Source organism: Bos indicus, chromosome 17 (assembly GCF_029378745.1).
Source record: "Bos indicus isolate NIAB-ARS_2022 breed Sahiwal x Tharparkar chromosome 17, NIAB-ARS_B.indTharparkar_mat_pri_1.0, whole genome shotgun sequence".
In the NCBI taxonomy this organism is placed as follows: domain Eukaryota; kingdom Metazoa; phylum Chordata; class Mammalia; order Artiodactyla; family Bovidae; genus Bos; species Bos indicus.
Window position 1 is genome coordinate 18,177,426 of NC_091776.1, and position 27,840 is coordinate 18,205,265.

At 44.0% G+C, this 27,840-nt stretch overlaps 1 protein-coding gene and 1 pseudogene across 3 annotated transcripts in view; one reads left to right on the forward strand and one right to left on the reverse strand.

Annotated features, from left to right (window-relative positions):
- MGST2 (microsomal glutathione S-transferase 2) overlaps window positions 1-23,959 on the reverse strand; it is a 37,482-nt gene extending 13,523 nt beyond the window's left edge. For 2 of the 3 annotated variants that reach the window (XM_070770142.1, XM_019977862.2), the window contains exons 1-2: window positions 23,754-23,943; window positions 17,886-17,985 (exon numbers count right to left, since the gene is read on the reverse strand). In XM_070770142.1, the coding sequence (XP_070626243.1) occupies window positions 17,886-17,985; window positions 23,754-23,811 (158 nt within the window). In that variant the 5' untranslated portion in view covers window positions 23,812-23,943. Of the gene's footprint in view, window positions 1-17,885; window positions 17,986-23,753 lie in introns of all 3 variants that reach the window. The other variant, XM_070770141.1, reaches the window with a different exon arrangement.
- On the forward strand, window positions 18,625-19,378 carry LOC109570839 (ribosomal biogenesis factor-like; annotated as a pseudogene).
- Window positions 23,960-27,840: the final 3,881 nt, after the last annotated feature.

Here is a 27,840-nt window from a genome sequence, read left to right on the forward strand (position 1 = left end):
CACTATATTCCCTGCTGAGAGTCCTTTTTGCACTATAATCCTGTGTGCTTTGATATTTAGTTCAGTTTAGTTCAGTTGCTCAGTCTTTGTGACCCCATGAACCACAGCATGCCAGGCTTCCCTGTCCATCACCAACTCCCAGAGTTCACCCAAACCCATGTCCATTGTGTTGGTGATGCCATCCAACCATCTCATCCTCTGTTGTCCCCTTCTCCTCTGGCCCTCAACCTTTCCCAGCATCAGGGTCTTTTCCAATGAGTCAGCTCTCTGCATCAGGTGGCCAAAGTACTGGAGTTTCGGCTTCAACATCAGTCCCCCCAATGAACACCCAGGACTGATCTCCTTTAGGATGGACTGGTTGGATCTCCTTGAAGTCCAAGGAACCCTCAAGAGTCTTCTCCTACACCACAGTTCAAAAGCATCAATTCTTCATCGCTCAGCTTTCTTTATAGTCCAATTCTCACATCCATACATGACCACTGGAAAAACCATAGCCTTGACTAGATGGACCTTTGTTGGCAAAGTAATGTCTCTGCTTTTTAATATGCTGTCTAGGTTGGTCATAACTTTCCTTCCAAGGAGTAAGTGTCTTTTAATTTCATGGCTGCAATCACCATCTTCAGTGATTTTGGAACCCCAAAAAATAAAGTCTGACACTGTTTCCATTGTTTCCCCATCTACTTGCCATGAAGTGATGGGACCAGATGCCATGATTTTAGTTTTCTGAATGTTGAGCTTGATATTTAAGCATCCCACAGAAAGATGAGGGACGAGGTTCCAGGCAGATGTCACCCTAAGCCTCAGATCCCACCTGGGGTAATAACAGAAAGAGTCTTTGCTAGAAGGACAGTAGGGTGACCAGCCATCCTGGTGTGCCCCCCACCGAAGAAGTTTTTAGAACACAGGTCTTTGATTTAAAAACCAGGACAATCCCAGCTAAATTGTCCTGGTTTGCCTGGAACTAAGGGATTTCCTGGGACACAGAAACAGGAGTGATAAAATTGGGGAAGTCCCGGGCAAACTGGAAAGAGTTGGTCACCCTAGAGGATGGGCTGATGGAGTCTGTGGAGATTGAATGGTCAAAGCCACTGCAAGTTCTCATGGTCCATCCCCAGCTCCAAGGGGTTCTGGACCTGGGACCTCAGGACACATGACCACTGCAGATTGCTGCCTGGACCCAAGGGCTGGGAACAATGAACATAGATCTGAAGTAAGGACTGTTTGGGCCCTGTCTCCATCATCATGTGTAGTTACTACAAAGCTCACCACATATTTGGTTCTGGCACAGTGCCTAAAACCCCAGTCTCTGACTTTTTCAAACTGCACAACCCTGATCAAATAAAAATATCCACATGTCCTGCAAGAGCAGAGAGCGCTGGCTGACAACAAGGATGGTACAACGTTGGTGCTATGTGGTAGCTGCCTGGTCAAGGATACACTTTCCAGCTTCCTGGGATTTTGATGGGGCCACTTCTTGCCAATGGAAAGAAATTAAAATAAAATATATCACTCCTGAGCCAGATGGCCAAGTAGATGGTATGCCAAGCCCCCTTGCCCCACACACTGGTTGAAGAGAGAGAACTCTTGAGCACCTGGACAGAGACAAAACCCTTGGATGGAAGAAGCCTTGGCCCCTAAATGACCATGTGCAAAGCCACCCAACCAGGAACACCCATGGAGGCTTTGACAGTGAGCAAGACATAAAGTTCCATTGTATTAAACCACTGGGAATATGGGACTGATCCACCAGCACAGCTAATACATTCGACTGGAAAAGAGTATCACACATATTATAAAACACATAGAAATTAAAAGATGGTATTTTAAGAGCAAATATAAATAGGAGCTCCAATATTTTCCTCACTCCCACAGCAGATCCCTTACTGCGCCCCCTCAGTGTATATACATTACTTGGGAAATCTCTGGCCTCAAACACTTCTGAATATTTCTGCTGTTTGAGAGATTTCTCATGAACACTCAATGTGAATCTTTGCCTATGACAAACTTGTTCCTAGAAAAATCTGAACCATTTGCAAAGGGGAAAACTTGAACAGTCAAGAGAACACTTCTAATTCCATGCTTACAATGTGTGTGTCTTAGTCACTCAGTCGTGCCTGACTCTGCAACCCTGTGGACTGTAGCCCACCAGGCTCCTCTATCCGTGGGATTGTCCAGACAAGCATACTGGAGTGGGTTGCCATGCCCTTCTCTAGGGGATCTTCCCAACCCAGGGAGCAAACCCAGGTCTCCCACATTGTGGGCAGATTCTTTACCATCTGAGTCACAAGGGAAGCCCTTATGCTTAAAGTATTTTTATTTTAAAAAATAAAAGGCAGACAAGGCAACTTAAAGGCGGCTTCCCTCGTTCAAGATTTTTGCTGCTCCTCTTTATCCTTCTTTCGTTTTGATGACTTGTTCTGAAACTTCAGTAGGTTGCACACTGCCATAAGCTACTTGCGCTATTAATAGATGATCCAGCCTGGCAATGGCACCCCACTCCAGTACTCTTGCCTGGAAAATCCCATGGATGGAGGAGCCTGGTGGGCTACAGTCCATGGGGTCGCTAAGAGTCGGACATGACTGAGCGACTTCACTTTCACTTTTCACTTTCATGCATTGGAGAAGGAAATGGCAACCCACTCCAGTGTTCTTGCCTGGAGAATCCCAGGGACAGGGGAGCCTGGTGGGCTGCCATCTATGGGGTTGCACAGAGTCAGACACGACTGAAGCGACTGAGCAGCAGCAGCAGCCTTGATCTGCTGGCTTTTGACCACAGCAACAGGTCAATATGCTCAGAAAAGATTTGGGAATGAGAGGTTGTCAGAGATATCTTTTTATCTAGACCTATAACTATCTAAATTGTCCCTTGTCAAGTAACTGTTGATACGGGGACCCCAGAGGGAGACTGTTGCTGATGGAAGCAGGGCATGAATCCTACCATCCCTTCAGTGCTGCTGCTGCCAAGGAACAGCATGGGGAGATGCGGAGGTGAGGCTTGCATTTCAACCAAACTCTAGCTGCCGCTTATCCCTTGGGGCTTCCCTTGTGGCTCAGCTGGTAAAGAATCGGCCTGCTATGAGGGAGACAAGGGTTTGATCCCTGGGTTGGGAAGATCCCCTGGAGAAGGGAAAGGCTACCCACAGTATTCTGGCCTGGAAAATTCCATGGACTGTATAATCCATGGGGTCACAAAGAGTCGGACATGACTGAGCAGCTTTCACTTTCTCTTCCTCTGACTGCCTGAGAATCACCCAGCTTGTGGGACAGAAGCTGTTTGTCTGCTGGTAGTATGGACTAAATGTTTGTGTCTTTCCAAAGATTACATGCTGAAGCTCTAAACCCCTAGGGTGCTGTATTTGAAGTAAGAAAGTAATTAAAGTTAAATGAGGTCCAAAAGGGGGCATCCTGATTCAATGGGATTGCTGTCCTTATAAGAAGAAACACCAGAGAGCTCTCTGACACCAGCAGACTCTCTCCCTCTCGCTCGCTCTCTCTAATAAAGAAAGGCCATGTGAGGACACATCAAGCCAAGAGAAGAAAGCTCTCAGCAGAAACAGCAGCAGCCAGAACCTCAATCTTAGACGTGCAGCCTCCATCACTGTAAAAAATAAATACCTGTTACTGAAGCCACCCAGGCTGTGGCATTTTGTTTTACCATGGCCCCTGGTGACAAATACAGGTAGGCTTTAGAGGAGGATGGAGTTTGAAAAGCTCCTCATGTAGTCATTCTCTCATCTCGGAGATCTCGAGCCCTTTCTAACTCAGTGGATAAGTACAGCTTGTGCTTTCAGCTAATGTCTAAGATCAGTACACTTCTAAGGAGGATGGAAGTGTGTTTATTGCCTATTATGTATCATTTTTGTCATTCCTACCAAAGAGCTGACTCATTACTAAAATCTTATTGTTACAGAATATTTGAAAAATTACTATTTTGTGATTTTCCTTTTTCCCATGGTTTTTAGACAAGCATTATAGTCAATAATTTTAGTTTCTAAATTTCAGGATTAGAATTCAAAGTGACTATAAGAAGTTAATAAAATGGCAAAAAAAAAAAAAAAAGACAGAACTGTAACAGAGTATAAAAAGAATAATATTTCTAAAGAATTCTCAGGTTCATGATGATTGGGTTTACTCTTGTCTTATGGCCAGTTAATCTGGGAATAGGAACTGAATAATTCAGCATTTAAGCAAATAGTGGTATATATAAGATGGAAGTAAGAGGTAATTCTTCCACCTTATGCTGAACTGATGGAATCATTGCTGGAATACTACATACGTTCCTAGGCTCCAGGTTTAGAAACTGAAAATTTTTTCAGTCTAAAGAGAACAACCAAATTTTTTAATGATTGAAAAAAAGCTGAATTTGTGCTACTTAGCTTCAAAATATAGAAGATGAAAGACATTTAATAATGATCCTTGAGTGTATGAAAAAGAATGAGGTCATCAGCAGCTGTTCTTCTCTTCCAGTGAGGATAGAATCAGAGGAAATATATTTAAATTACAAGATTAATTTATTATTTGGATCTACTTTTTAGATTTAGAAAAGCCTTTAATCTAAAGGGATCAAGGTGCTCAAATTAGACTAGAAAGACTTTTCTAAGCTTAGCAATAACATGAAGAAATGGCCCTTGGTGAAATTATAGTTGCTATTTTCACAGTTTCAAAGAATGTATTCTGGCAAAAGGCTGCAAAACTCTAGAGTCACCCCGAAGGCCCTCCCTAGAGGAAGGGAAGAGGAAATGAAGGGGGTCTCTAGAGAAGGGGTTAGTAACTGGCCGAGCGACTCGGGTAAACTGGCTCCATAAGAATCATCTCTACTTGACAAATATTCAATCTGAGGTGACCCTCGGACAGGAAACAGGCACTTCAGGGGTAGTCAGAGTAGTTGCTATGAGATGTTGTCAAGGTCCACTCAAAGAAAGACTTAGTCATAATTCTTCTTGGCTACACTTAGGGCAAAGCAGCAAGAGGAAGAGTGGGAGAAAGGCAGCATTTCTGTTACTGACGAGGCCATGAGACCTTCAAGGGAGAAAATCAAATTTGTGAAAACTGTGTGAACAAACATAGAACCAGAATTGGCCCAAGAATTTAACCTGCTGAAAATCCAACACCAACAGGAAGTTCTCAGATCATGAAAGACAAAGTGGGAAGATGCAGAATTTCCTCCCTTGATCATTTTATAAATAGTATCTCCCAAAATTCAAACATTAATATATTACTGTCAAAAATTTAGCCTATCCATATTCTCTTACCAGCTTCCCTGGTGGCTCAGTTGGTAAAGAATCCACCTGTAATGCAAGAGACTGGCTGCAATGCAGGAGACCTGGGTTTGATCCCTGGGTTGGGAAGATCCCCCGGAGAAGGAAATGGCACCCCTCTGCAGTATTCTTGCCTGGAGAATCCCATGGACAGAGGAGCCTGGTGGGCTACAGTCCATGGGGTTGCAAGAACTGAACATGACTGAGCGACTAAACCACTACTACTATACTCACTATTTTTCTATGAATCAACTTTTAAAAATTTATTTATTTTTAATTGAAGGAAAACTGCTTTACAATATGTTGGTTTCTGCCATACTTCTCAACATTTTTACTCAAACAAATGAGGAAAAAATTAAATCGTTCCCATTTGTGATAGTGATGTAAGAATACCACTTTATAAATAAAAGATAAGTATAAAAACAAATTAAGTATGAAATAATAAGTAATTGTATGAAAATTAAAAGTTGTCAGATTCTCATTAGATGCTGTTAACTGCTTGAGAACCCCATGAACAGTATGAAAAGGCAAAAAGATATGACACTGAAAGATGAACTCCCCAGGTTGGTAGGTACCCAATATGCTACTGGAGAAGAGTGGAAAAATAACTCCAGAAAGAATGAAGAGACAGAACCAAAGCAAAAACAACACCCAGTTGTGGATGTGATGAGTGATGAAAGTAAAGTCTGATGCTGTAAAGAGCAATACTGCACAGGAACCTGGAATGTTAGGTCCATGAATCAAGGCAAATTGGAAGTAGTCAAACAGGAGATGGCACGAGTGAACATTGACATTTTAGGAATCAGTGAACTAAAATGGACTGGAATGGGTGAATTTGACTCAGATGACCATTATATCTACTACTGTAGTAGTAGGCAAGAATCCCTTCGAAGAAATGGAGTAGCCATCATAGTCAACAAAAGAGTCCAAAATACAGTACTTGGATGCAGTCTCAAAAATGACAGGATGATCTCTATCCATGTCCAGGGCAAACCATTCAATATCACAGTAATCCAAGTCTAGGCCGCGACGAGTAATGACGAAGAAGCTGAAGCTGAACACCTATGTTCAGCTATGAATGTCTATGAAGGTAGGTCTATGAAGACCTACAAGGCCTTCTAGAACTAACACCCAAAAAAGATATCCACTTCATTATAGGGGACTGGAATGCAAAAGTAGGAAGTCAAGAGCTTCCTGGAGTAACAGGAAAATTTGGCCTTGGAGTACAAAATGAAGCAGGTCAGAAGCTAACAGAGTTTTGCCAAGAGAATGCACTGGTCATAGCAAACATCCTCTTCACACAAGAGAAGACACAACACAAGAGAAGACTCTACACATGGACATCACCAGATGGTCAATCCCCAAATCAGATTGATTATATTCTTTGCAACCAAAGATGGAGAAGCTCTATACAGTCAGCAAAAACAAGACCACGAGCTCACTGTGGCTCAGATCATGAAATCCTTATTGCAAAATTCAGACAAATTGAAGAAAGTAGGGAAAACCACTAGACCATTCAGGTATGACCTAAATCAAACCCCTTACGATTATACAGTGGAAGTGAGAAATAGATTCAAGGGATTAGGTCTGATAGACAGAGTGCCTGATGAACTATGGATGGAGATTTGTAACACTGTACAGGAGGCAGCGATCAAGACCATCCCCAAGAAAAAGAAATGCAAAAAGGCAAAACAGTTGTCTGACGAGACCTTACAAATAGCCGAGAAAAGAAGAGAAGCTAAAGGCAAAGGAGAAAAGGAAAGATATAAGCATCTGAATGCAGAGTTCCAAAGAATTGCAAGGAGAGATAAGAAAGCCTTCCTCAGCAATCGATGCAAAGAAACAGAGGAAAACAATAGAATGGGAAAGACTGGAGATCTCTTCAAGAAACTGAGAGATACCAAGGGAACATTTCATGCAAAGATAAGCACAATAAAGAATGGAAATGGTATGGACCTAACAGAAGCAGAAGATACTAAGAAGAGGTGGCAAGAATACACAGAAAGTGAAAGTGAAAGTGAAGTCGCTCAGTCGTGTCCGACTCTTTGCGACCCCATGGACTGCAGCCTACCAGGCTCCTCCGTCCTTGGGATTTTCCTGGCAAGAGTGCTGGAGTGGATTGCCAAAATACACAGAAGAAGTGTACAAAAAAGATCTTCATGACCCAGATAACCACAGTGCTGTGATCACTCACCTAGAGCCAGACATCCTGGAATGCAAAGTCAAGTGGGCCTTAGGAAGCATCACTACAAACAAAGCTAGTGGAGGTGATGGAATTCCAGTTGAGCTATATCAAATCCTGAAAGATGATGCTGTGAAAGTGCTGCACTCAATAGGCCAGCAAATCTGGAAAACTCAGCAGTGGCCACAGGACTGGAAAAGGTCAGTTTTCATTCCAATCCCAAAGAAAGGCAATGCCAAAGAATGTTCAGACTACTGCATAATTGCACTCATCTCACATGCTAGCAAAGCATGCTCAAAATTCTCCAAGCCAGGTTTCAACAATACGTGAACTGTGAACTTCCAGATGCTCAAGCTGGATTTAGAAAAGGCAAAGGAACCAGAGATCAAATTGCCAACATCCATTGGATCATCGAAAAAGCAAGAGAGTTCCAGAAAAACATCTATTTCTGCTTTATTGACTATGCCAAAGCCTTTGACTGTGTGGATCACAACAAACTGTGGGAAATTCTGAAAGAGATGGGAATACCAGACCACCTGACCTGCCTCCTGAGAAATCTGTACGCAGGTCAAGAAGCAACAGTTAGAACTGGACGTGGAACAACGGACTGATTCCAAATAGAGAAAGCAGTACATCAAGGCTGTATATTGTCACCCTGCGTATTTAACTTATATGCAGAGTACATCATGCGAAATGCCAGGCTGGATGAAGCACAACCTGGAATCAAGATCACCAGGAAAAATATCGATAACCTCAGATATTCAGATGATACGACCCTTATGGCAGAAAGCGAAGAACTAAAGAGCCTCTTGATGAAAGTAAAAGAGGAGAGTGAAAAAGTTGGCTTAAAGCTCAACATTCAGAAAACAAAGATCATGGCACCCAGGCCCATCACTTCATGGCAAATAGATGGGGAAACAGTGGAAACAGTGGCAGACTTTGTTTTTTGGCCTCCAAAATCACCGCAGATGGTGACTGCAGCCATTAAATTAAAAGACGCTTGCTCCTTGGAAGAAAAGCTATGACCAACCTAGGCAGCAGATTAAGAAGCAGAGACATTGCTTTGCCAACAAAGGTCCATCTAGTCAAAGCTATGGTCTTTCCAGTAGTCATGTATGGATGTGAGAGTTGGACTATAAAGAAAGCTGAGCGCTGAAGAATTGATACTTTTGAACTGTGGTGTTGGAGAAGACCCTTGAGAGTCCCTTAGACAGCAAGGAGATCCAGCCAGTCAATCCTAAAGGAACTCAGTCCTGAATATTCATTGGAAGTCCTGAATATTCATTGGAAGCTAAAGCTGAAACTCCAATAATTTGGCCACCTGATGCGAAAAACCAACTCACTGGAAAAGACCCTATGCTGGGAAAGATTGAAGGCAGGAGGAGAAGGGGATGACAGAGGATGAGATGGTTGGATGGCATCACCAACATGATTGACATGAGTTTGAGTAGGTTCTGGGAGTTGGTGATGGATAGGGAAGCCTGGCGTGCTGCAGTCCATGGGGTCACAAAGAGTTGGACACGACCGAGTGACTGAACTGACTGACTGAGCATAAGACCCTTTTTCTGCTGAGTGGGGGAAATGGCTGTCCAGAAGGGGTCAGGAACACGTCATGAGGACTTCCTGCTAAAATGGCAGACTGAACCCATGTTTATTTCTTCTCCCTCCTGAAACCTCACTAACATGCCAATTAAGGAATCAAAAAACAGATATAAAATCTTCAAGAATAGGGAGCATGGGAGCAAACACAGGGAAGAGCAGCTGAGTGGGCTGGTGTAGAAAGTGAACTAAGAGCCTGCAGGAGAAAGAACCAACGAGGACTGAGATAATCTTTGTCCCAGGATCCCAGAGGCTCAGGAAGTGGGGCCCAAGTCCCTTGGAGGTCAAAGGCCAAAACAGAAGAACTGGCTGAAAGACTGTAGAAGGTGGGCTTCGGTTCCCCTCCACCTGAGACCCACCCCCACTGCTCCATCACAGGAGTTGTTGTTCAGTCGCTAAGTTGCATCTGACTCTTTGTGACCGCATGGACTGCAGCACAACAGGCTTCCCTGTCCTCCACCATCTCCTGGAGTTTGCTCAAACTCACGTCCATTGAGTCACTGATGCCATCCAACCATCTGATCCTCTGTTGTCCCCTTGTCCTCTTGCCCTTAATCTTTTGCAGGATTCAGGAAGATTATTGCCTGGAGAAACTGAACCAGGGATTCTCCGGGCATTCCCAGGAACAGCGGAAGGTGGGGATGAAGCTCTGTGTTGATCATGGTGCAAATTCATATACTGTACCATGGAAGAAGTGTCCTTCCTTCACCAGCCACACTGTCAGACTGCTAGCAGGCAAGCCAATTATACCCACCCTCCCCTGTCACCCCATAGTCCCTCCTCCCCCTAAGGAAGGTTAAGGGTTTTCTTCCGAAGAGAAAATAAATGGTCCCATAAAGATGACCTACAGATACTGACATCTGGGGTTCCCCCCAAGAAGAAAGCTGCCTCGTGACCCGTCAACCTTTAGTGAAGCTGCACACTCAGTAAGCCCTGCCCATGCACACAGAGCCTCCAGCTCACTCCCAAGTGAACTGAATTGCATAGACAGCCAGTCAAGAGTGACCTGACATTTGAGTAAGGCCTCTAGGATCTCTTTTGCTTGGATCACTTGGCTGGACCCTTGTTTTCTTGGCCTCATCAGGCCAGAGCACACCAGGTTCAGTCCTTGGTCCTCTCCTCTTCATTATCTACACCCACTCCCTTAAAGATGTCATCCAGTGTCCTGATTTGAAATCATCTTCATGTGCCAATGACTCCTGAATTTATATTTCCAGCTCTCTGCTACAATGCAGATAGGTATGTCCAACTATCTACTCTCTATGTCTGCTTGGATGTGTAAGCAACAATGTATTAGCCAGTTGATGACGCAATAAAAAATGACCCATACAGCTTAGTAGAGCATTATGTCTAACGCCTCTCTACGGCTGCCGCATTAAGTCTCATCTGGTGTTTCCCCCAAAACAGCTCCTCCTGCAGCCCTCTCTCTCTTAGTTTATCACAAGTCCATCCTTTAGGATGCTCAGGCCAAAACTCTGAAAGCTGCTCTTGACTCTTCTCACACTCCATATTTGTCATTTCAGGAAATCCTATTGGCTCTACCCTCAAAATATACCCAGCATCTGTCATATCTCATCATCTCTACTCTATCTTCCTGATTCAAGTCACTGTCACCCTTTGCCTGAATCTTTGCAGTAGCTTCCTAACTGAATTTCCTGCATCTACCAATGCCTGAGATAGTCTTGGCAAAACAAAGAGATCCTTTTAAAATATAAGTTAGTCTTCTGCTTAAAACCCTGTAGTGACTTTCCACTTCACTTAAAAAAGCCAAAGTCCTAGCCCTGGCCTTCAGTGGATGCCTGGCCTGGCCATCCATCACCTCTCTGGCTTTCCCTCTGACCACTCTCTGCTGCCTCCCTCTCTCAGCCGCACTAACTTCCTTGCTAACCCACCAGACACATTCCCACTTAGAGGCTTTGCATTGGCTATTTCTTCTGTCTCAAAAGCATCTTCCCTACATGTTAACATGGCTAACTCCTTCACGTGCTTAAGTCTTTGCTCAAGTGCCACCTTATCAGTCAGGTCTACACTGTCCACCCTATTCAAATTGCAACCCACCCCAGCAACCCACACCCATGTGTCCATGCGATGCTTTTTCTTGTATTTCTTAACACTTACCACTCTCTTGCACAATATATTCTTTTCTTAAGTTACTATCTCTTAATTGTTTATTTTCTGTCTTCCTTGGCTATAAGGTAAACTTCAGAAGGGCAAGGATCTTTGTCTAAGTATCATATCCCAAGCTACTAAAACAGTACCTAATACATAGAGGTGCTTGAAAGATACTTAATGAGTGAATAACAAATAAAAATTAAAGACAACAGCCAAAATAGACAAATAAGAAGGAACTTGGAAGAAACAGTAATGATAAAGGAAAACTTTTTTAAACAATATCATTAAAATCCTCAGATATAAGAGAATAAACTGCATCTATGAAACAAGAAAGGAATGATGTAACTGCAATAACAACAAGAACTAAAGGTCAAAGGATAAAAATTAATCCTTAAGAATTAAATTCATATCTGAATTTTTTTTGAAATCAATTAAGAGTTGGAAGTTCGAGAAATTCCCAGAAAGAATAAAAGCATAAGAAGATGACAACCTCAAGATAAAAGAAAACTAAAGGAACCGTCCAGGAGGTCAACTTACAACTTATATATATTTTAAGAATCAAAGAATGGGAAAAGAAGATGACAAAATTTAGGGGTAAATAATATTAAAGAATATTCAAGAACAGAAGGGCATGAGTTTTCAGGCTACGAAGAGTCTCCTCTAGGGTTCAGTATAAGGGCTTTCCTAGTGGCTCAGGTGGTAAATTATCTGCCTGCAACATGGGAGACTGGGGTTCGATCCCTGGTTCAGGAAGATCCTCTGGAGAAGGGAATGGCAACCCACTTCAGTATTCTTGCCTAGAGAATTCCATGGACAGAGGAGCCTTAAGGGCTACAGTCCATGGGGTCACAAAGAGTCAGACATGACTGAGCAACCAACTGTGAAGAAAAATACCTCTGGCTGAGTCAGCACAGCACCATAACCTCTCAGGACAGGGATCACGTCAAGACCTTCAAGTTTCTACAGTTTCCAAACAAAGGATCAGAACAGCACAGAGCACCTCAACAACAGCCATGGAAATCAGATAACAGTGAAACAAGGTTTTTGAAATTCTGAGGGTAAGGATTTTTTTTTTAAGGTAAGGATTTTTAACATAGAAATATATGCCTAACAAAGTCATCAATCAACTATGAGGCAGAATAAAAGCATATTCAGAAATGTCAAGACCTACCATTTCCCTTCTCTCAGAAAGTGCCTAAAGGGTATACTCCACCAAAATGAGAAATAAAAGATAAATAGCCTAATAGGAAATCCAGGAAACGGGGGATCCAAATCAGTAGTGTGCATGCTAAGTCACTTTAGTCGTGTCTGACTCTTTGCGAGTCTACGGACTGTAGCCCGCCAGGCTCCTGTGTCCGTGGGATTCTCTAGGCAAGAACACTAGAGTGGGTTGCCATGCCCTCCTCCAGGGGATCTTCCCAACCCAGGGACAGAACCAGTGTCTCTAACGTCTCTTGCATTGGCAGGCGGGTTCTTTACCACTAGTGCCACCTGGGAAGCCCCCAAATCAGTAGAGTACAAGGGAAGTTCCTAGGACAATGACAGGAAATCCTGGGGTGACAGCTACGTAACAGACCTAAAGTGTAACCTCCAGATTGGAGCAGAAAAATGGAAGATTCAAGCAGAAATGACTCTAAGCACAGATTCAAGCACAAATGACTCAAAAAAAAAACCAAAAAAAAAACCCAACCACTCCAAGGTATTACTAGCTTACTTGATGTATTTAAATGTATTAGAGGATTTTCAGCTCTGTTAAAGATATGAAGATGAAACTAAGCAAGCAAATAAAGAGGCAAATATTAACCCCACATAAACAAAAAACTACACAAGAAGGAAAGGTAATCATAGTAAACTACTTGATTCAGCTTTGAACATTATCTACTTAATCACAATAACATAAACATTGACTATGGATTTAACTCGATGAAGTGATATAACTTTACAGAAAGGATGAGGTGAGGAAAAGAAGAATCAGAGGAGCATGGAATTTTTTCTTCCACAAAAGGAAGTCAATTGATAATATCTAAAATTTCTGACAAAAACGACAGAATGATCTCTGTTCGTTTCCAAGGCAAACCATTCAATATCACAGTAATCCAAGTCTATGCCCCAACCAGTAACACTGAAGAAGCTGAAGTTGAATGGTTCTATGAAGACCTACAAGACCTTTTAGAACTAACACCCCAAATAGATGTCCTTTTCATTATAGGGGACTGGAATGCAAAAGTAGGAAGTCAAGAAACACCTGAAGTAACAGGCAAAGTTGGCCTTGGAATATGCAATGAAGCAGGACAAAGACTAATAGAGTTTTGCCAAGAAAATGTACTGGTCATAACAAACACCCTCTTCCAACAACACAAGAGAAGACTCTATACATGGACATCACCAGATGGTCAACATCAAAATCAGATTGATTATATTCTTTGCAGCCAGAGATGGAGAAGCTCTATACAGTCAGCAAAAACAAGACCAGGAGCTGACTGTGGCTCAGACCATGAACTCCTTATTGCCAAATTCAGACTTAAATTGAAGAAAGTAGGGAAAACCACTAGACCATTCAGGTATGACCTAAACCAAATCCCTTATGATTATACAGTGGAAGTGAGAAATAGATTTAAGGGCCTAGATCTGATAGATAGAGTGCCTGATGAGCTATGGAATGAGGTTCGTGACATTGTACAGGAGACAGGGATCAAGACCATCCCCATGGAAAAGAAATGCAAAAAAGCAAAATGGCTGTCTGGGGAGGCCTTACAAATAGGGGTGAAAAGAAGAGAAGCGAAAAGCAAAGGAGAAAAGGAAAGATATAAACATCTGAATGCAGAGTTCCAAAGAATAGCAAGAAGAGATAAGAAAGCCTTCTTCAGTGATCAATGCAAAGAAATAGAGGAAAACAACCAAATGGGAAAGACTAGGGATCTCTTCAAGAAAATCAGAGATATCAAAGGAACATTTCATGCAAAGATGGGCTTGATTGATAAAGGACAGAAATGGTATGGACCTAACAGAAGCAGAAGATATTAAGAAGAGGTGGCAAGAATACACAGAAGAACTGTACAAAAAAGATCTTCACGACCAAGATAATCACGATGGTGTGATCACTGACCTAGAGCCAGACATCCTGGAATGTGAAGTCAAGTGGGCCTTAGAAAGCATCACAACGAACAAAGCTAGTGGAGGTGATGGAATTCCAGTGGAGCTATTTCAAATCCTGAAAGATGATGCTGTGAAAGTGCTGCATTCAATATGCCAGCAAATTTGGAAAACTCAGCAGTGGCCACAGGACTAGAAAAGGTCAGTTTTTATTCCAATCCCAAAGAAAGGCAATGCCAAAGAATGCTCAAACTACCGCACAATTACACTCATCTCACATGCTAGTAAAGTAATGCTCAAAATTCTCCAAGCCAGGCTTCAGTAGTACGTGAACTGGGAACTTCCTGATGTTCAAGCTGGATTTAGAAAAGGCAAAGGAACCAGAGATCAAATTGCCAACATCCACCAGATCGTTGAAAAAGCAAGAGAGTACCAGAAAAACATCTATTTCTGCTTTATTGACTAAGCCAAAGCCTTTGACTGTGTGGATCACAATAAACTGTGGAAAATTCTGAAAGAGATGGGAATACCAGACCACCTGATCTGCCTCTTGAGAAATTTGTATGCAGGTCAGGAAGCAACAGTTAGAACTGGACATGGAACAACAGACTGGTTCCAAATAGGAAAAGGAGTACGTCAAGGCTGTATATTGTCACCTTGCTTATTTAACTTATATGCAGAGTACATCATGAGAAACACTGGACTGGAAGAAACACAAGCTGGAATCAAGATTGCCGGGAGAAATATCAGTAACCTCAGATACGCAGATGACACCACTCTTATGGCAGAAAGTGAAGAGGAACTCAAAAGCCTCTTGATAAAAGTGAAAGTGGAGGGTGAAAAAGTTGGCCTAAAGCTCAGCATTCAGAAAACGAAGATCATGGTATCCGGTCCCATCACTTCATGGGAAATAGATGGGGAAACAGTGGAAACAGTGTCAGACTTTATTTTTCTGGGCTCCAAAATCACTAAAGATGGTGACTACAGCCATGAAATTCAAAGATGCTTACTCCTTGGAAGGAAAGTTATGACCAACCTAGATAGCATATTGAAAAGCAGAGACATTACTTTGCCAACAAAGGTTCGTCTAGTCAAGGCAATGGTTTTTCCTGTGGTCATGTATGGATGTGAGAGTTGGACTGTGAAGAAAGCTGAGCGCCGAAGAATTGATGCTTTTGAACTGTGGTGTTGGAGAAGACTCCTGAGAGTCCCTTGGACTGTAAGGAGATCCAACCAGTCCATTCTGAAGGAGATCTTCAGATCTCCTGGGATTTCTTTAGAAGGAATGATGCTAAAGCTGGAACTCCAGTACTTTGGCCACCTCATGCGAAGAGTTGACTCATTGGAAAAGACTCTGATGCTGGGAGGGATTGGGGGCAAGAGGAGAAGGGGACGACAGAGGATGAGATGGCTGGATGGCATTATTGACTTGATGGACGTGAGTCTGAGTGAACTCCGGGAGTTGGTGATGGACAGGGAAGCCTGGCGTGCTGCGATTCATGGGGTTGGACACGACTGAGCGACTGATCTGAACTGAAAATTTCTGAGTCAATAAATAGCAGTGAACACATAGTATTCAGAAATATGGAAATAAATACCAAAAGTAGTAAAAAAAAAAAAAAGGAAAAAAGTGCTAATGGCTGTCTCTGTGCATGGATTGGGGGTAAGAAGAATTATTTCTTGTTATAAGGTTTGTAACCTCACTTTATCTTCAGACTACAAACATGTATTACCTTGCTAAAAAAAATAAATATTACTTTTGGGATGTGGGACATATCAGCACCAAATCCGTACTCTCCACTTGATATAAAGATTCAAAGGTAATGGAAATGACTTCCTTATCATGTGGTTCAATGTTATTTAAAATCATACTTTGGGTATAAAATTTCAGCCATGTTAGATTAATAACTAACTCTAGTGGAGAAGGCAATGGCACCCCACTCCACTCCTCTTGCCTGGAAAATCCTATGGACGGAGGAGCCTGGTGGGCTTCAGTCTATGGGGTCGCTGAGGGTCGGACACAACTGAGCGACTTCACTTTCACTTTTCCCTTTCATGCATTGGAGAAGGAAATGGCAACCCACTCCAGTGTTCTTGCCTGGAGAATCCCAGGGACGGTGGAGCCTGGTGGGCTGCCGTCTGGGGACACGACTGAAGCGACTTAGCAGCAGCAGCAGTAGAAATCTAGAGTTGTACACCATTGTACCTTTAGTCAACAGTAATGTATGATATACTCAACGTTTTGCTAACAGGGTAGAGCTCATGTTACACATTATTACCAGATTAAAAAAAAATGTAAGCATGTCTATGCACCTCTTATACTACCAGTGGTATTCATCATATTTTTAAGCCTAGGGAATAGTGTGTACCATCCTCGTTGGAGCAATTTGATGGACAAGAGACCAATGTTGTCAGCTCAAGGGCCTAGTCTGACCCAAACTGATTCAAGACACAATAAAAAGCCTGAATAATTCCATTACTGCTACTGCTAAGTCGCTTCAGTCGTGTGCTGCCGTCTATGAGATGCGAATCCCTGGGATTCTCCAGGCAAGAACACTGGAGTGGGTTGCCATTTCCTTCTCCAATGCATGAAAGTGAAAAGTGAAAGTGAAGTCGCTCAGTCATGTCCTACCCTCAGCGACCCCATGGACTGCAGCCTTCCAGGCTCCGCCATCCATGGGATTTTCCAGGCAAGAGTACTGGAGTGGGGTGCCATTGCCTTCTCCAGAATAATTCCATTATCATTATACAAATCAAATCTCATAGTTTAAATTTTTTTCACACACAAAAAAAATCAGGTCTAGATCACTTTATAGGCAAATTCTAACAACTTTGAAGGAATACACTCTTCCAATCTTATTCAAATTCTTTGAGAAAATAATTCTCTCATTCATTCTGTGAAACTAGTATAATCTTGATATGAAAATAAGCAAGGACCATACAAAAAAAAGAAAAATTATAGTCCAACCTCAGTTATGAACAAAGATGAAAATTCCCAAAGTATTAACAAAAGAGCCACTCAGTGCATAAATGGTGAAATATGCAACAGTTTTAAAAGCACTTGGTTGGGGGAATTAAATATAAAGGGAGACCTGGCATCTTGCATCAGGCAGAGTCATGGTGGAACATTCTGTGTGGATCTGAAAACACAAGGAGCGCAAGATGATTTTAAAAAAACACTATGAATACAATGAAATAGCTTCCTTATTACTACGGGTTTCTGGGTTCAGGAAATGGTCCGTTGGCAGAGGATAATACTGACTTGCCTCTGCTTCAAAGTGGATAAGAAGAAATAAAGATTTTAGATGGAAAATGGACAGCATAACTAATCCAACATGAGGCTACTGAACTCTCAGGGGGACCCCTCCAGGCTCTTGGACCAAACTGCCATGTTTAGAGACATACAGCAGTCCCTCCTCCAAGATTCCAGCCTTTTCTATGAATGGATCCTCTGAATTTGTACTATGGGTGGGTGGAAACTCCATGCACTGATTACTTCAAGCCTCAAGGATCCTGAGAAGGGTCTTGGCCGTAAAGAGTAGCTTGTTATAATGGCGTATCTTCTCTGCGCATCTTTCCCCTAATTAGGAATTGTGTGTATGTGGCAGGTCCATATTCCAGAAGGGAAAAGCATTACTCACTGTGCACGAAATATTCTCTCAAAATCTGGCGACCCAGAGACTGATGGGGGCGTAACTTTGTATTTTGATCTCGCCTTTCCTACCTGCATAGCAAAATAACCTGCAAGTAAAAAGGAATGAACGTTAAAAATGTGGCACATCATCATTTATTAGTAAAATGCACTATATACCTATTAAAATGTCTAAAATTTAAAAAGTCAGATCGTACCAACTGAAAAAGACAGACAGCTGAGGATGCAAAAGCAACTGAAATTCTCATACATCACTGGCAGGAATGTAAAATGGTACAACCGCCTTGGAAAACCATTTGGAATTTTTTAGTTAGACATATATTGACCATATGATTCAGTCAGTCCACGACTCGACATTTTCCCAAGAGAAATGAAATCATAGAAACACCTGTACACAAATGTTCATAATAGCTTTATTTGTAATAGCTAAAAATTAGGAACAACTTGCTGACAATTAACTTTATATGTCAACAAGGCTAACCATGGTGCCCAGTTGTTTGGTCAACACCAGTTCAGATACTGCTGTGAAGATAATTTTTCAGAGGTGATGAACATTTACATCCGTAGACTTTGAATAAAGCAAATTTTCCTGCCTACTGTGCATGGGCCTTACCCATTCAGTTGAAGGCCCTAAGGAAAAAGCTTGAGGTCCCCCACAGTGGAAGAGAATTTTGCCTTCCTTTGGACCAAGACTGCAATATCAGTTCCTTTTTTCTTTCTGCCACACCATGAGGTATGTGGGATCTTAATTCCTCGACCAGGGATCAAACCCATGTCCCCTGCATTGGAGCACGGATTCTTAACTACTGGATCACAAAGGAAGTCCCAGCAACGCCAATTCTTGTTGCAATATCCCGTCTTGCAACAGACCCTGCAAATTTCAGACTTTCTAGCCCCAACTCTTATAAGAGCCAATCTTTTAAAACAGATGTGTGAGAGTGTGTATGTGTACCCTATTGGTTCTGTTTCTCTGGAGAACCCTAACATAAATGTCTATCAACAAGTGAGTGGATAAACAATTTGTGGTATATCCATACAATAAGATACCACTCAACAATAAAAAGTAATGAACTAGTAATAAACAAAACAACATGGGTGAATCTCAGAACAGTTACGCAGAATGAGGCGCGTGCAGACAGCATCACCTGGAACTTGAGCAGCTGCACAAGAATCTGAGAGTGGCCAAGGACAAGCTAAGAGAGCAGGAGTCCAGGCATGTATTCCACACAGTCAGCCAAAAAAGCTTTCAGGTTAAAGATAAAGCAAAACTAGTTACCAAGATCTTAAGGAGATAAACACTGTGAATGATGAGAAAGTTAACAGAGTGAATAAAACTTTTGTGGATATACAAAAGGAAGTTGCACACACGTCTCCAAGGGCCTTTCTCTTGAACCTCTGCAGAAACAGCTGATTCCTCAGCAAGGTCATGAAAACAAGCCAGTTAATGTCGATGAAGCTACAAGTTTGATGGCGCAAGTGTAATACGCTGGTAATGCATCAAATTCCCCCAAATGAATGTTTAAATGTTTTATAGCAAAAAAATTATGCTGAATGAAAGAGGCAAGACCCCACCCCCTCAAAAAAAGGTACTACTGTATAAGATTATTTGTATCAAATTCTCAGGAATGCAAATGAATTTGCAGTGACATAAAGCAGATCAGTAATTGCCTGGAGATGAGGAGGGCGGAAGGTGAGGGGGGTCAAGAAAACGGGGACGATGGTTCCCTAAATGACTCAGTTTCCCCATTATGAAATAATTATGATTTTCTCACCCTTCATTTGCTGCATGGAAAATGCATTAGATTATTAAGCCCTGATGCCTGGAATCACCTGCCTCTGATGATCAGTTCTGTGACCCTCTTTCCTTTAGACCTACACTTCCTCCTTGTCGACAGCTCTCACCTCTTGTCCTCTCTCTCTCTCTTTTTACCCCTGAACTGACTTCTGGGGTCTTTTTTTCTCTTCAGATTATTTCCTCCAGATTATTTCAGTTTCTCATTAGTTTTCTCCAACACTATACTGGCCTCCCTTACTTCAGTACCTCAATATCCCTTTCCTACCTGCTAATGTTTTAAAAATAATTTCCTTTCCCACACTAAGTGTGCAGCTTCAGTGTCTCACTGTGTGACAGTCTTAGGGACCACGTGTTTCCTCCTGACACATGGTACTATCTCCTCTCCAACAAGAAGTCAGTAAGTATTGGACCTGGTCAAGTAAGGCTCTCACAGCTGGCCACTCCCCTTCCCCTTCATTCCCCTCAGAATAACCCTATAGCTTCTAAGTCCTGACAACCCTTCAAATAAAGGGTTGATCAGGACTTTAAAGCTATAGCTGAACATCTAAGTGTGTCGACACTTAGGACTGGTATCTTTCTCATTCAAACTGTAGTCATATCATTGAAGTCTAGGAGAGCAGAGTAAAAATAAGAGTGGGGTTGGGCATTAATGGTGTCCGACTCTGAGCTAAGCCTTGTGAAGCTATCATAAATCTGGAGAGACCAAGGCTCATGGCATCAGCTGGAAATCTATCTATGGAGGAGAAAACTGAGACTTGGCCATCCTGGACCTTATTACTGGTGCTTTTAACTCAGTCCAAAACCTCAGAGAAAATAGGAGTCAAGGCTCTTTGTTTCCACGTGTAAAATGGAAACAAGGAAAGAAGTGTGCTCCTAGATTTATCTATCAGCAATCGCTTCCCTATGGCTCAGAAGGTAAAGAATCTGCCTGCAATATGGGAGACCTGAAGTCGATCCCTAGGTTGGGAAGATCCCCTGGAGGAGAGCATGGCAACCCACTCCAGTATTCTTGCCAGGAGAATGCCATGGACAGAGGAGCCTGGCGGGTTACAGTCCATGGGGTTGAAAAACCCCACCCGCCCTCAGGAAGGAGGACCCTGTTGCACCAGCTGCAGTCCCAGGGGGTCTCATGTCAGGGCCTTCAGAGAGACCATGGCTGTCACTGAGCAACATGACAAGGGTGAAAAGGCTATTTCACCCCTTTTTCTGGAGCGCCTCCGTTTCTTCCCCTTCCCATGAGTTGATTAAAAGCTACTGAAAATGAGCTCCTTTGGCTTTGACTGTCTTTTCCCTTCCCTCGCTCTCTCCAGGGGGCCGCATGTGTGCTGGGGAAAGTGATCAAGACCTCCTGTCCTGCGCTGCCGGCCACAGCCGGACTCCTTCTGCTGCCTCTCAATCCAGCAGAAACTCCTCTCTGTGGGGAAGCAGCCAAGGAAACGACCACGCTGAGTGCCAACTCTGGGCCAAGTACCCTGGTGGGCACTCCCTACCAGTGTCCTGTCTAGCCCTCTTTGCTGAAGACACTGAAGGACAGGATTTCCTGGCCAAGGGCACCCAGCTTGTAAGTGGCTGGACCGGAGGATGTGAGTCTGCCTGTTTTCAAGCCTTCCGCTGCTTCTACTACAGCACAGCGGTGTCCCATCTCCATAAACACCAGACTTCTGCTAAGCAACGAGTTCTGGTTCTTCATGCCAACTCCCTCTCTCCCTTCCTCCTTTTTCTCTCTCCCACCCCTCACTTGTCCACCGTCATTAAACATTCCCAGTCCACCACCAACTACCACTGGCCCAGTCTCCTCTTCCCAGCCAGCTGCCTGAACTTCACACTGCAATTCACACTGTCCCTGGCACCCACCAGCAAACGGAGCCCCTCTGTGGGGAAGGCAGAGGCTGAGTCAGCCTGGGGACACCCGTGGACCTGCCCCTGTGCCCCCTTCAGGGCTGGGACCTGGGCACGCGCGGGGTGGACAGTGCCTACGTGTGGGTGGCTCTATGTGAACCAGAGGGTCAGCACAGGGAGCTTCAGACCTAAGTGATACTTAGTTGGCAATGAGCATTCTACTTTACTGCAGAAAAGAGGTTAATCAAACCACAAACTGTGTGTCTTAGGTATAATGTTTTCATAAATTCACAAAAACAGACTTGCTGGCAAGTTTTCCCGTTGAGTGTGCGTGCAGGCTGGACTGTGTCCTAAACCAGTGTGCCTCTGGTGCCCAGGGCGGAGCAGCCCACAGCTCCGCCCCATTTCCTGGTACAAGCACACTGGGGGAAATTAACAAACGTGCACTTGATAAAAAAGTCTTGCTCGGCCAAGGCTCAGACACTTTCCCCCAATTTGCATGCCAAGGAAGCACACGCCTAAAATAATAGGAATTGAGCAAAAGTGACCCCAGAGGAGAAAAAGCCTCTATTCAACCAGGCGATCAGGATACTGAATAATCCTAATGGGAAGGCGCTTTAAAATTTAGAATGAATTGCTTAATCTGAAGCTCATATTTTTGCAGGAACTTTTTTTTTTTTTTGTACCTGATAATCATACCTGCCCTAGGCAGCTTATTTAGGAAACACAGGGTTCAAGAAATCACAGCCATGATTTGCAAGCAAGGTACAATGTTCCCTTTGGAACACTCCTAATTAATATTTAGAGCCCATTTGGCCCAGGTTCAGTCAAAGAGGGCTGTGGGTTGTAACCACAGATGATGCAGACTCTCTGGGCTTGGAGGGCCCACCATGGCCCCAGAGGGAGAACTTAGGGAGAACTAACCCCTAGAATGTTCTAAATCTCTGCCTGTCTCCTGATGACCCTGAGTGCTCTGCAGAGCCCACAGGCCATCAGGAAGTGAGTACAAACCGCAAACCCTCCCCACTCCCTCTAACACACACACACACACACACATGCACACCAGGACACTTAAAAACCCCAAACCCTCTCCCCTCCCTGTAGCGCACACACATACACACAAACACACACTAGGAAGCTTACAAACCCAAACCCTCCCCTCTCCCTGTAACACACACACACACACACACACCAGGACGCTTACAAACCCAAACCCTCCCCGCTCCCTCTAACACACACACACACATACATGCACACCAGGACACTTACAAACCCCAAACCCTCTCCCCTCCCTGTAGTGCACACACATACACACAAACATACACTAGGAAGCTTACAAACCCAAACCCTCCCCACTCCCTGTAACACACACACACACACACGCCAGGACGCTTACAAACCCAAACCCTCCCCACTCCCTGTAACACACATACACACACACACACACCCACACCCCAGGACACTTACAAACCCAAACCCTCCCCTCTCCCTGTAACACACAACATACACACACACACACCAGGACGCTTACAAACCCAAACCCTCCCCGCTCCCTGTAATACACATACACAAACACACACACGCACACACATGCACACCAGGACACTTACAAACCCCAAACCTTCTCCCCTCCCTGTAGCGCACACACATACACACAAACACACACTAGGAAGCTTTCAAACCCAAACCCTCCCCCCTCACTGTAACACACACACACACACACACACACCCCAGGACACTTACAAACCCAAACCACCCCCCCTGTAACACACACACACCAGGACACTTACAAACCCAAACCCTCCCCCCTCCCTGTAACACACATACACACACACACACACACACACCCCAGGACACTTACAAACCCAAACCCTCCCCACTCCCTGTAACACACACACACACACACACACACACCCCAGGACACTTACAAACCCAAACCCTCCCCACTCCCTCTAACACACACACACACACACACACACCCCAGGACACTTACAAACCCAAACCCTCCCCCCTCCCTGTAACACACATACACACACACACACACCAGGACGCTTACAAACCCAAACCCTCCCCTTCACTGTAACACACACACACACCAGGACACTTACAAACCCAAATCCTCCCCCGTCCCTGTAACACACACACACCAGGACGCTTACAAACCCAAACCCTCCGGCTCCCTGTAACACACACACACACACCAGCCCACTTCAGAACGCTTACTTTGCTGACAGGCTGAGAGGACAGAGAGTGCAGCCAGCAATATCGAATTCCCTGCCATCTTTCCCAGGGAATGTTCTGGTTCACAGAACTATTTGCAGAATAGTTCCTGTTAGGGGAAGAGCGACTTTTGATTTGGCAACGCTGACCTGCCTTATAGGTTCATCTGAGCTGAGAAAGGAAGAGGGGGGGAAAAAAACGGAGGTTCAAACTGGCTGCGTGACCTTTGCTCTGGAAGAGGAATTAGGAAGGCAGGCGGGTCCAGGCTGTCAATCAAAGAGCAAAGATCTTCACCTGGATCCGGCGCGGCTTCCCAAACCTGTTTCTCGTCCCCTGAGCTCAGACCTCTGCCTTTAGCCCTCAAGCAGCAGCAGCAGTACCTTGAGTCAAACCACCTTCTCGGCCAATTCAAAAACAATTCCCAGTCCCTCTCTTTCAACCTCTGGGCCCCTTGGTCCCCTCCCTGGCTCCAAGGCCTTTCTAAGATCGTTCACACCTCCTGTGGAAAAAGAGAGGAGGTATGAGATTTTATTTAATCCCATTGAAATTTACACAGTAATTTAAACTGGTTGTAACTTTATTCCCTAGTAAACAACAGATCCAGGATTTGAACTCAGGCGCAGTTTCCAAAGGTGGCCTAAGCCCTGAACCAGGCTGCCTCCCACTGTCACCTAACTCTCCCGTGATCATGCTGACCTTAAAATTTTTTAATTGAGTTATAATTGACATATAGCATTATTAGTTTCTGATGTAGGACATAGATTTGATACATGTGTCTATTGCAAAATTATCTCCATAATAAATTTTATGTTCAGTTCAGCTGCTCAGTCGTGTCCAACTCTTTGCGACCCCATGGACTGCAGCACGCCAGGCTTCCCTGTCCACCACCTACTCCCGGAGCTTGCTCAAACTCATGTCCATAGAGTCAGTGATACCATCCAACCATCTCATCCTCTGTCATCCCCTTCTCTTCCCGCCTTCACTCTTCCCAGCATCAGGGTCTTTTCAAATGAGTCCATCCTTCACATCAGGTGGCCAAAGTATTGGAGTTTCAGAGGTTAGCATCCATTATGTTGAAACCGCACAACTCAGATGGAGACTTGAATCCCGTCTTTTCACTGGGCTCACACACCTGGTCCGAGGACTCAATGAAGCTCAGGTTCTTTGTGTCTTATTGCAGAAAGAATTCAGTGAGAGATAAAATGATAGGTAAGAAGTGGATTTATTTAGACATCTCATGGTCAGTATGCAGTCCATTTCAGAAGGTGAGAACGGCCTTGGGAGAAACACACTCCATAGTGAAAGTGTGGGCCATCTCAGAAGACAAGAGGCCCTGAAACACACAGTGATTAGTTTTCATGGGCTGGGTAATTTCATAGGCTAATGAGTGAGAGGATTATTCCAACTATTTTGAAGGAACTGGGTCAGAACCCATTTTTGGCCTTTCATGGTTGGCCTCAGACCTGTCATGGCACTGGGGGTGTGTCATTAGCATATGCTAATGCACTGCAATAAGCATATAATTGAGGCTCAGCGACTATAATGAGTCCCCTACATATAAACCTTCAAGTTGTGAACTTTCAAACAGGAGAACATGGAGCTTACTAATAAAGACCCAGTGGAACTGGAGGCAGAGAGAAGAGAGACAAGAGGAAGAAGAAGGAGCAGAAGAACCCAAGAGATTCATGGTGCAGGGAAGGGCAAGGAGAATTTTTTTGTTTGAGGAGGTATTGTTCATTTCTGAGGCACAAGACCTGACTGTAGAGCAGGCCACGAAGGTTTCAGCAGCTGTTCAGCAAGCAATCTGCTGCTACTGTGTCATCTGTGATGAGAGAAAAGAGCTACTACCCAGACGTCACTGGAGCATTTTCCCAAGAGAGTAGATACCGTTGAACCCAGCAAGGAACCAGGGCCTGTGCCATCAACATCAGGTGTGAATGAAATTGCCACTTGCCCTCCATCTCCTATTACTGATGACCCTTCAGCTCTACCATCTCCCAACTCCTCTCCCTCCTCCAGTCAGTAACTCTTCTTGCCTGTTCACTCGATGCCAGCCCCTGTATGCCAGCTGTTGTCCTGCACTATTGTACTTTTTGAGTTTGTACTGTAAGATTTAAAATATTTTCTTTATTTTTTGTGTGTTTAATGTATTATTTGTATGAAAAGGATTATAAACCTATCACAATAAGGAGATCAGCCCTGGGATTTCTTTGGAAGGAATGATGCTAAAGCTGAAACTCCAGTACTTTGGCCACCTCATGCGAAGAGTTGATTCATTGGAAAAGACCCTGATGCTGGGAGGGATTGGGGGCAGGAGGAGAAGGGGATGACAGTGGATGAGATGGCTGGATGGCATCACTGACTCGATGGACGTGAGTCTCAGTGAACTCCTGGGGTTGGTGATGGACAGGGAGGCCTGGCGTGCTGCGATTCATGGGGTCGCAAAGAGTTGGACAGGACTGAGCGACTGATCTGATCTGATCTGATCATATAACTGATTGTGTTAGGTACCTAGACCAACTTTGTGGGACTTACAAACAAATTACACTTATGAATGCACTCTCAGAATGGAACTCGTTCACATGCAAGGGACTTACTGTACTGGAAGTCAAATCTGCCATGTTGGGCCTCGTGGGTTCTAATCAGTTTCTGCGTATCCAACGGCTCTGTTGTTTTTCTAAAGATTATTCCCTGCCCCCTTCCCTCCTGCTTCAACCTCAGATAATTACGGTTTTTTCTTGTGCTGAGAACTTTTATAGTCTACTTTCTTAGCAACTTTCAAATATACAGTACAGAATTATTACCTATAGTCATCATTCTGTCCATTACATCCCCCAGGACTTATTTATAACTGGAAGTTTGTACCACTAGGATATACAATCTGAGAAGGAAAAGGGCCCTTGAGGGGAAAAGTAGGTCAATATTTTTATATAGTAAACACAGCACACGCGGTCTCCACACCAATCCAGGGCCTCTCCATCGCCGGAGCAACACCCCACACCACCCGCTAGAGCTGTCCTTCCACAACCGGTGGCTTCTTCTGCAGAACCTAGTTACCACAGCTCCTCCTGTCTGTCAACACAATTACTTTATTCTCTTCTTATAAATATGTTGTAAATATTAATTTATTATTTATTTGGCTGCACTGGGTCTTAGTTGTCGGAGAAGGCAATGGCAAGCCACTCCAGTACTCTTGCCTAGAAAATCCCATGGGTGGAGGAGCCTGGTGGGCTGCAGCCCATGGGGTCGATACTAGTCCGACGAAACTGAGCGACTTCACTTTCACTTTTCACTTTCACGCAATGGAGAAGGCAATAGCAACCCACTCCAGTGTTCTTGCCTGGAGAATCCCAGGGACGGGGGAGCCTGGTGGGCTGCTGTCTATGGGGTCGCACAGAGTCTGAATCGACTTAGCAGCAGCAGGGTCTTAGTTGTGGCATGCAGGACATTAAGTTGCCACATATGGCCTCTTAGTCGCAGTATATGCAATCTAGTTTGTTGACCAAAGATCGAACCCAGGCCCCTTGCATTGGGAGTATGGAGTCTTAGCCACTGGACCGCCAGGGAAGTCTCTTGTTTTGCCCTTTAAAGATTCAGCTTCCCTATTAGGCGGCCATAAAAAGGAACACATTTGAGTTAGTTGTAGTGAGGTGGATGAACCTAGAGCTTTTTACACAGAGTGAAGTAAGTCAGAAAGAGAAAAATAAGTATCGGATATTAATGCATATATATGGAATCTTGGAAGATGGTACTGATAAACCTACTTGCAAGGTAGGAAGAGAGACACAGACACAGAGAAACAGACTGCTGGACACAGTGGAGAAGGAAGAGGGTGGGACAAATCGAGGGAGTAGCACTGAAACCTACACATTAATAATGTTAATGCCAGTCGCTCAGTGGTGTCCTGCTCTCTGCCACCCCATGGACTGTAGCCCACCGGGCTCCTCTGTCCATGGCATTCTCCAGGCAAGGAAACTGGAGTGGGTTGCCATTTCCTCCTCTAGGGGATCTCCCTGACCCAGGGATTGAACCTGGGTCTCCTGAATGGCAGGCAGATTCTTTACCATCTAGCGCTACCAGAGAAGCCAAA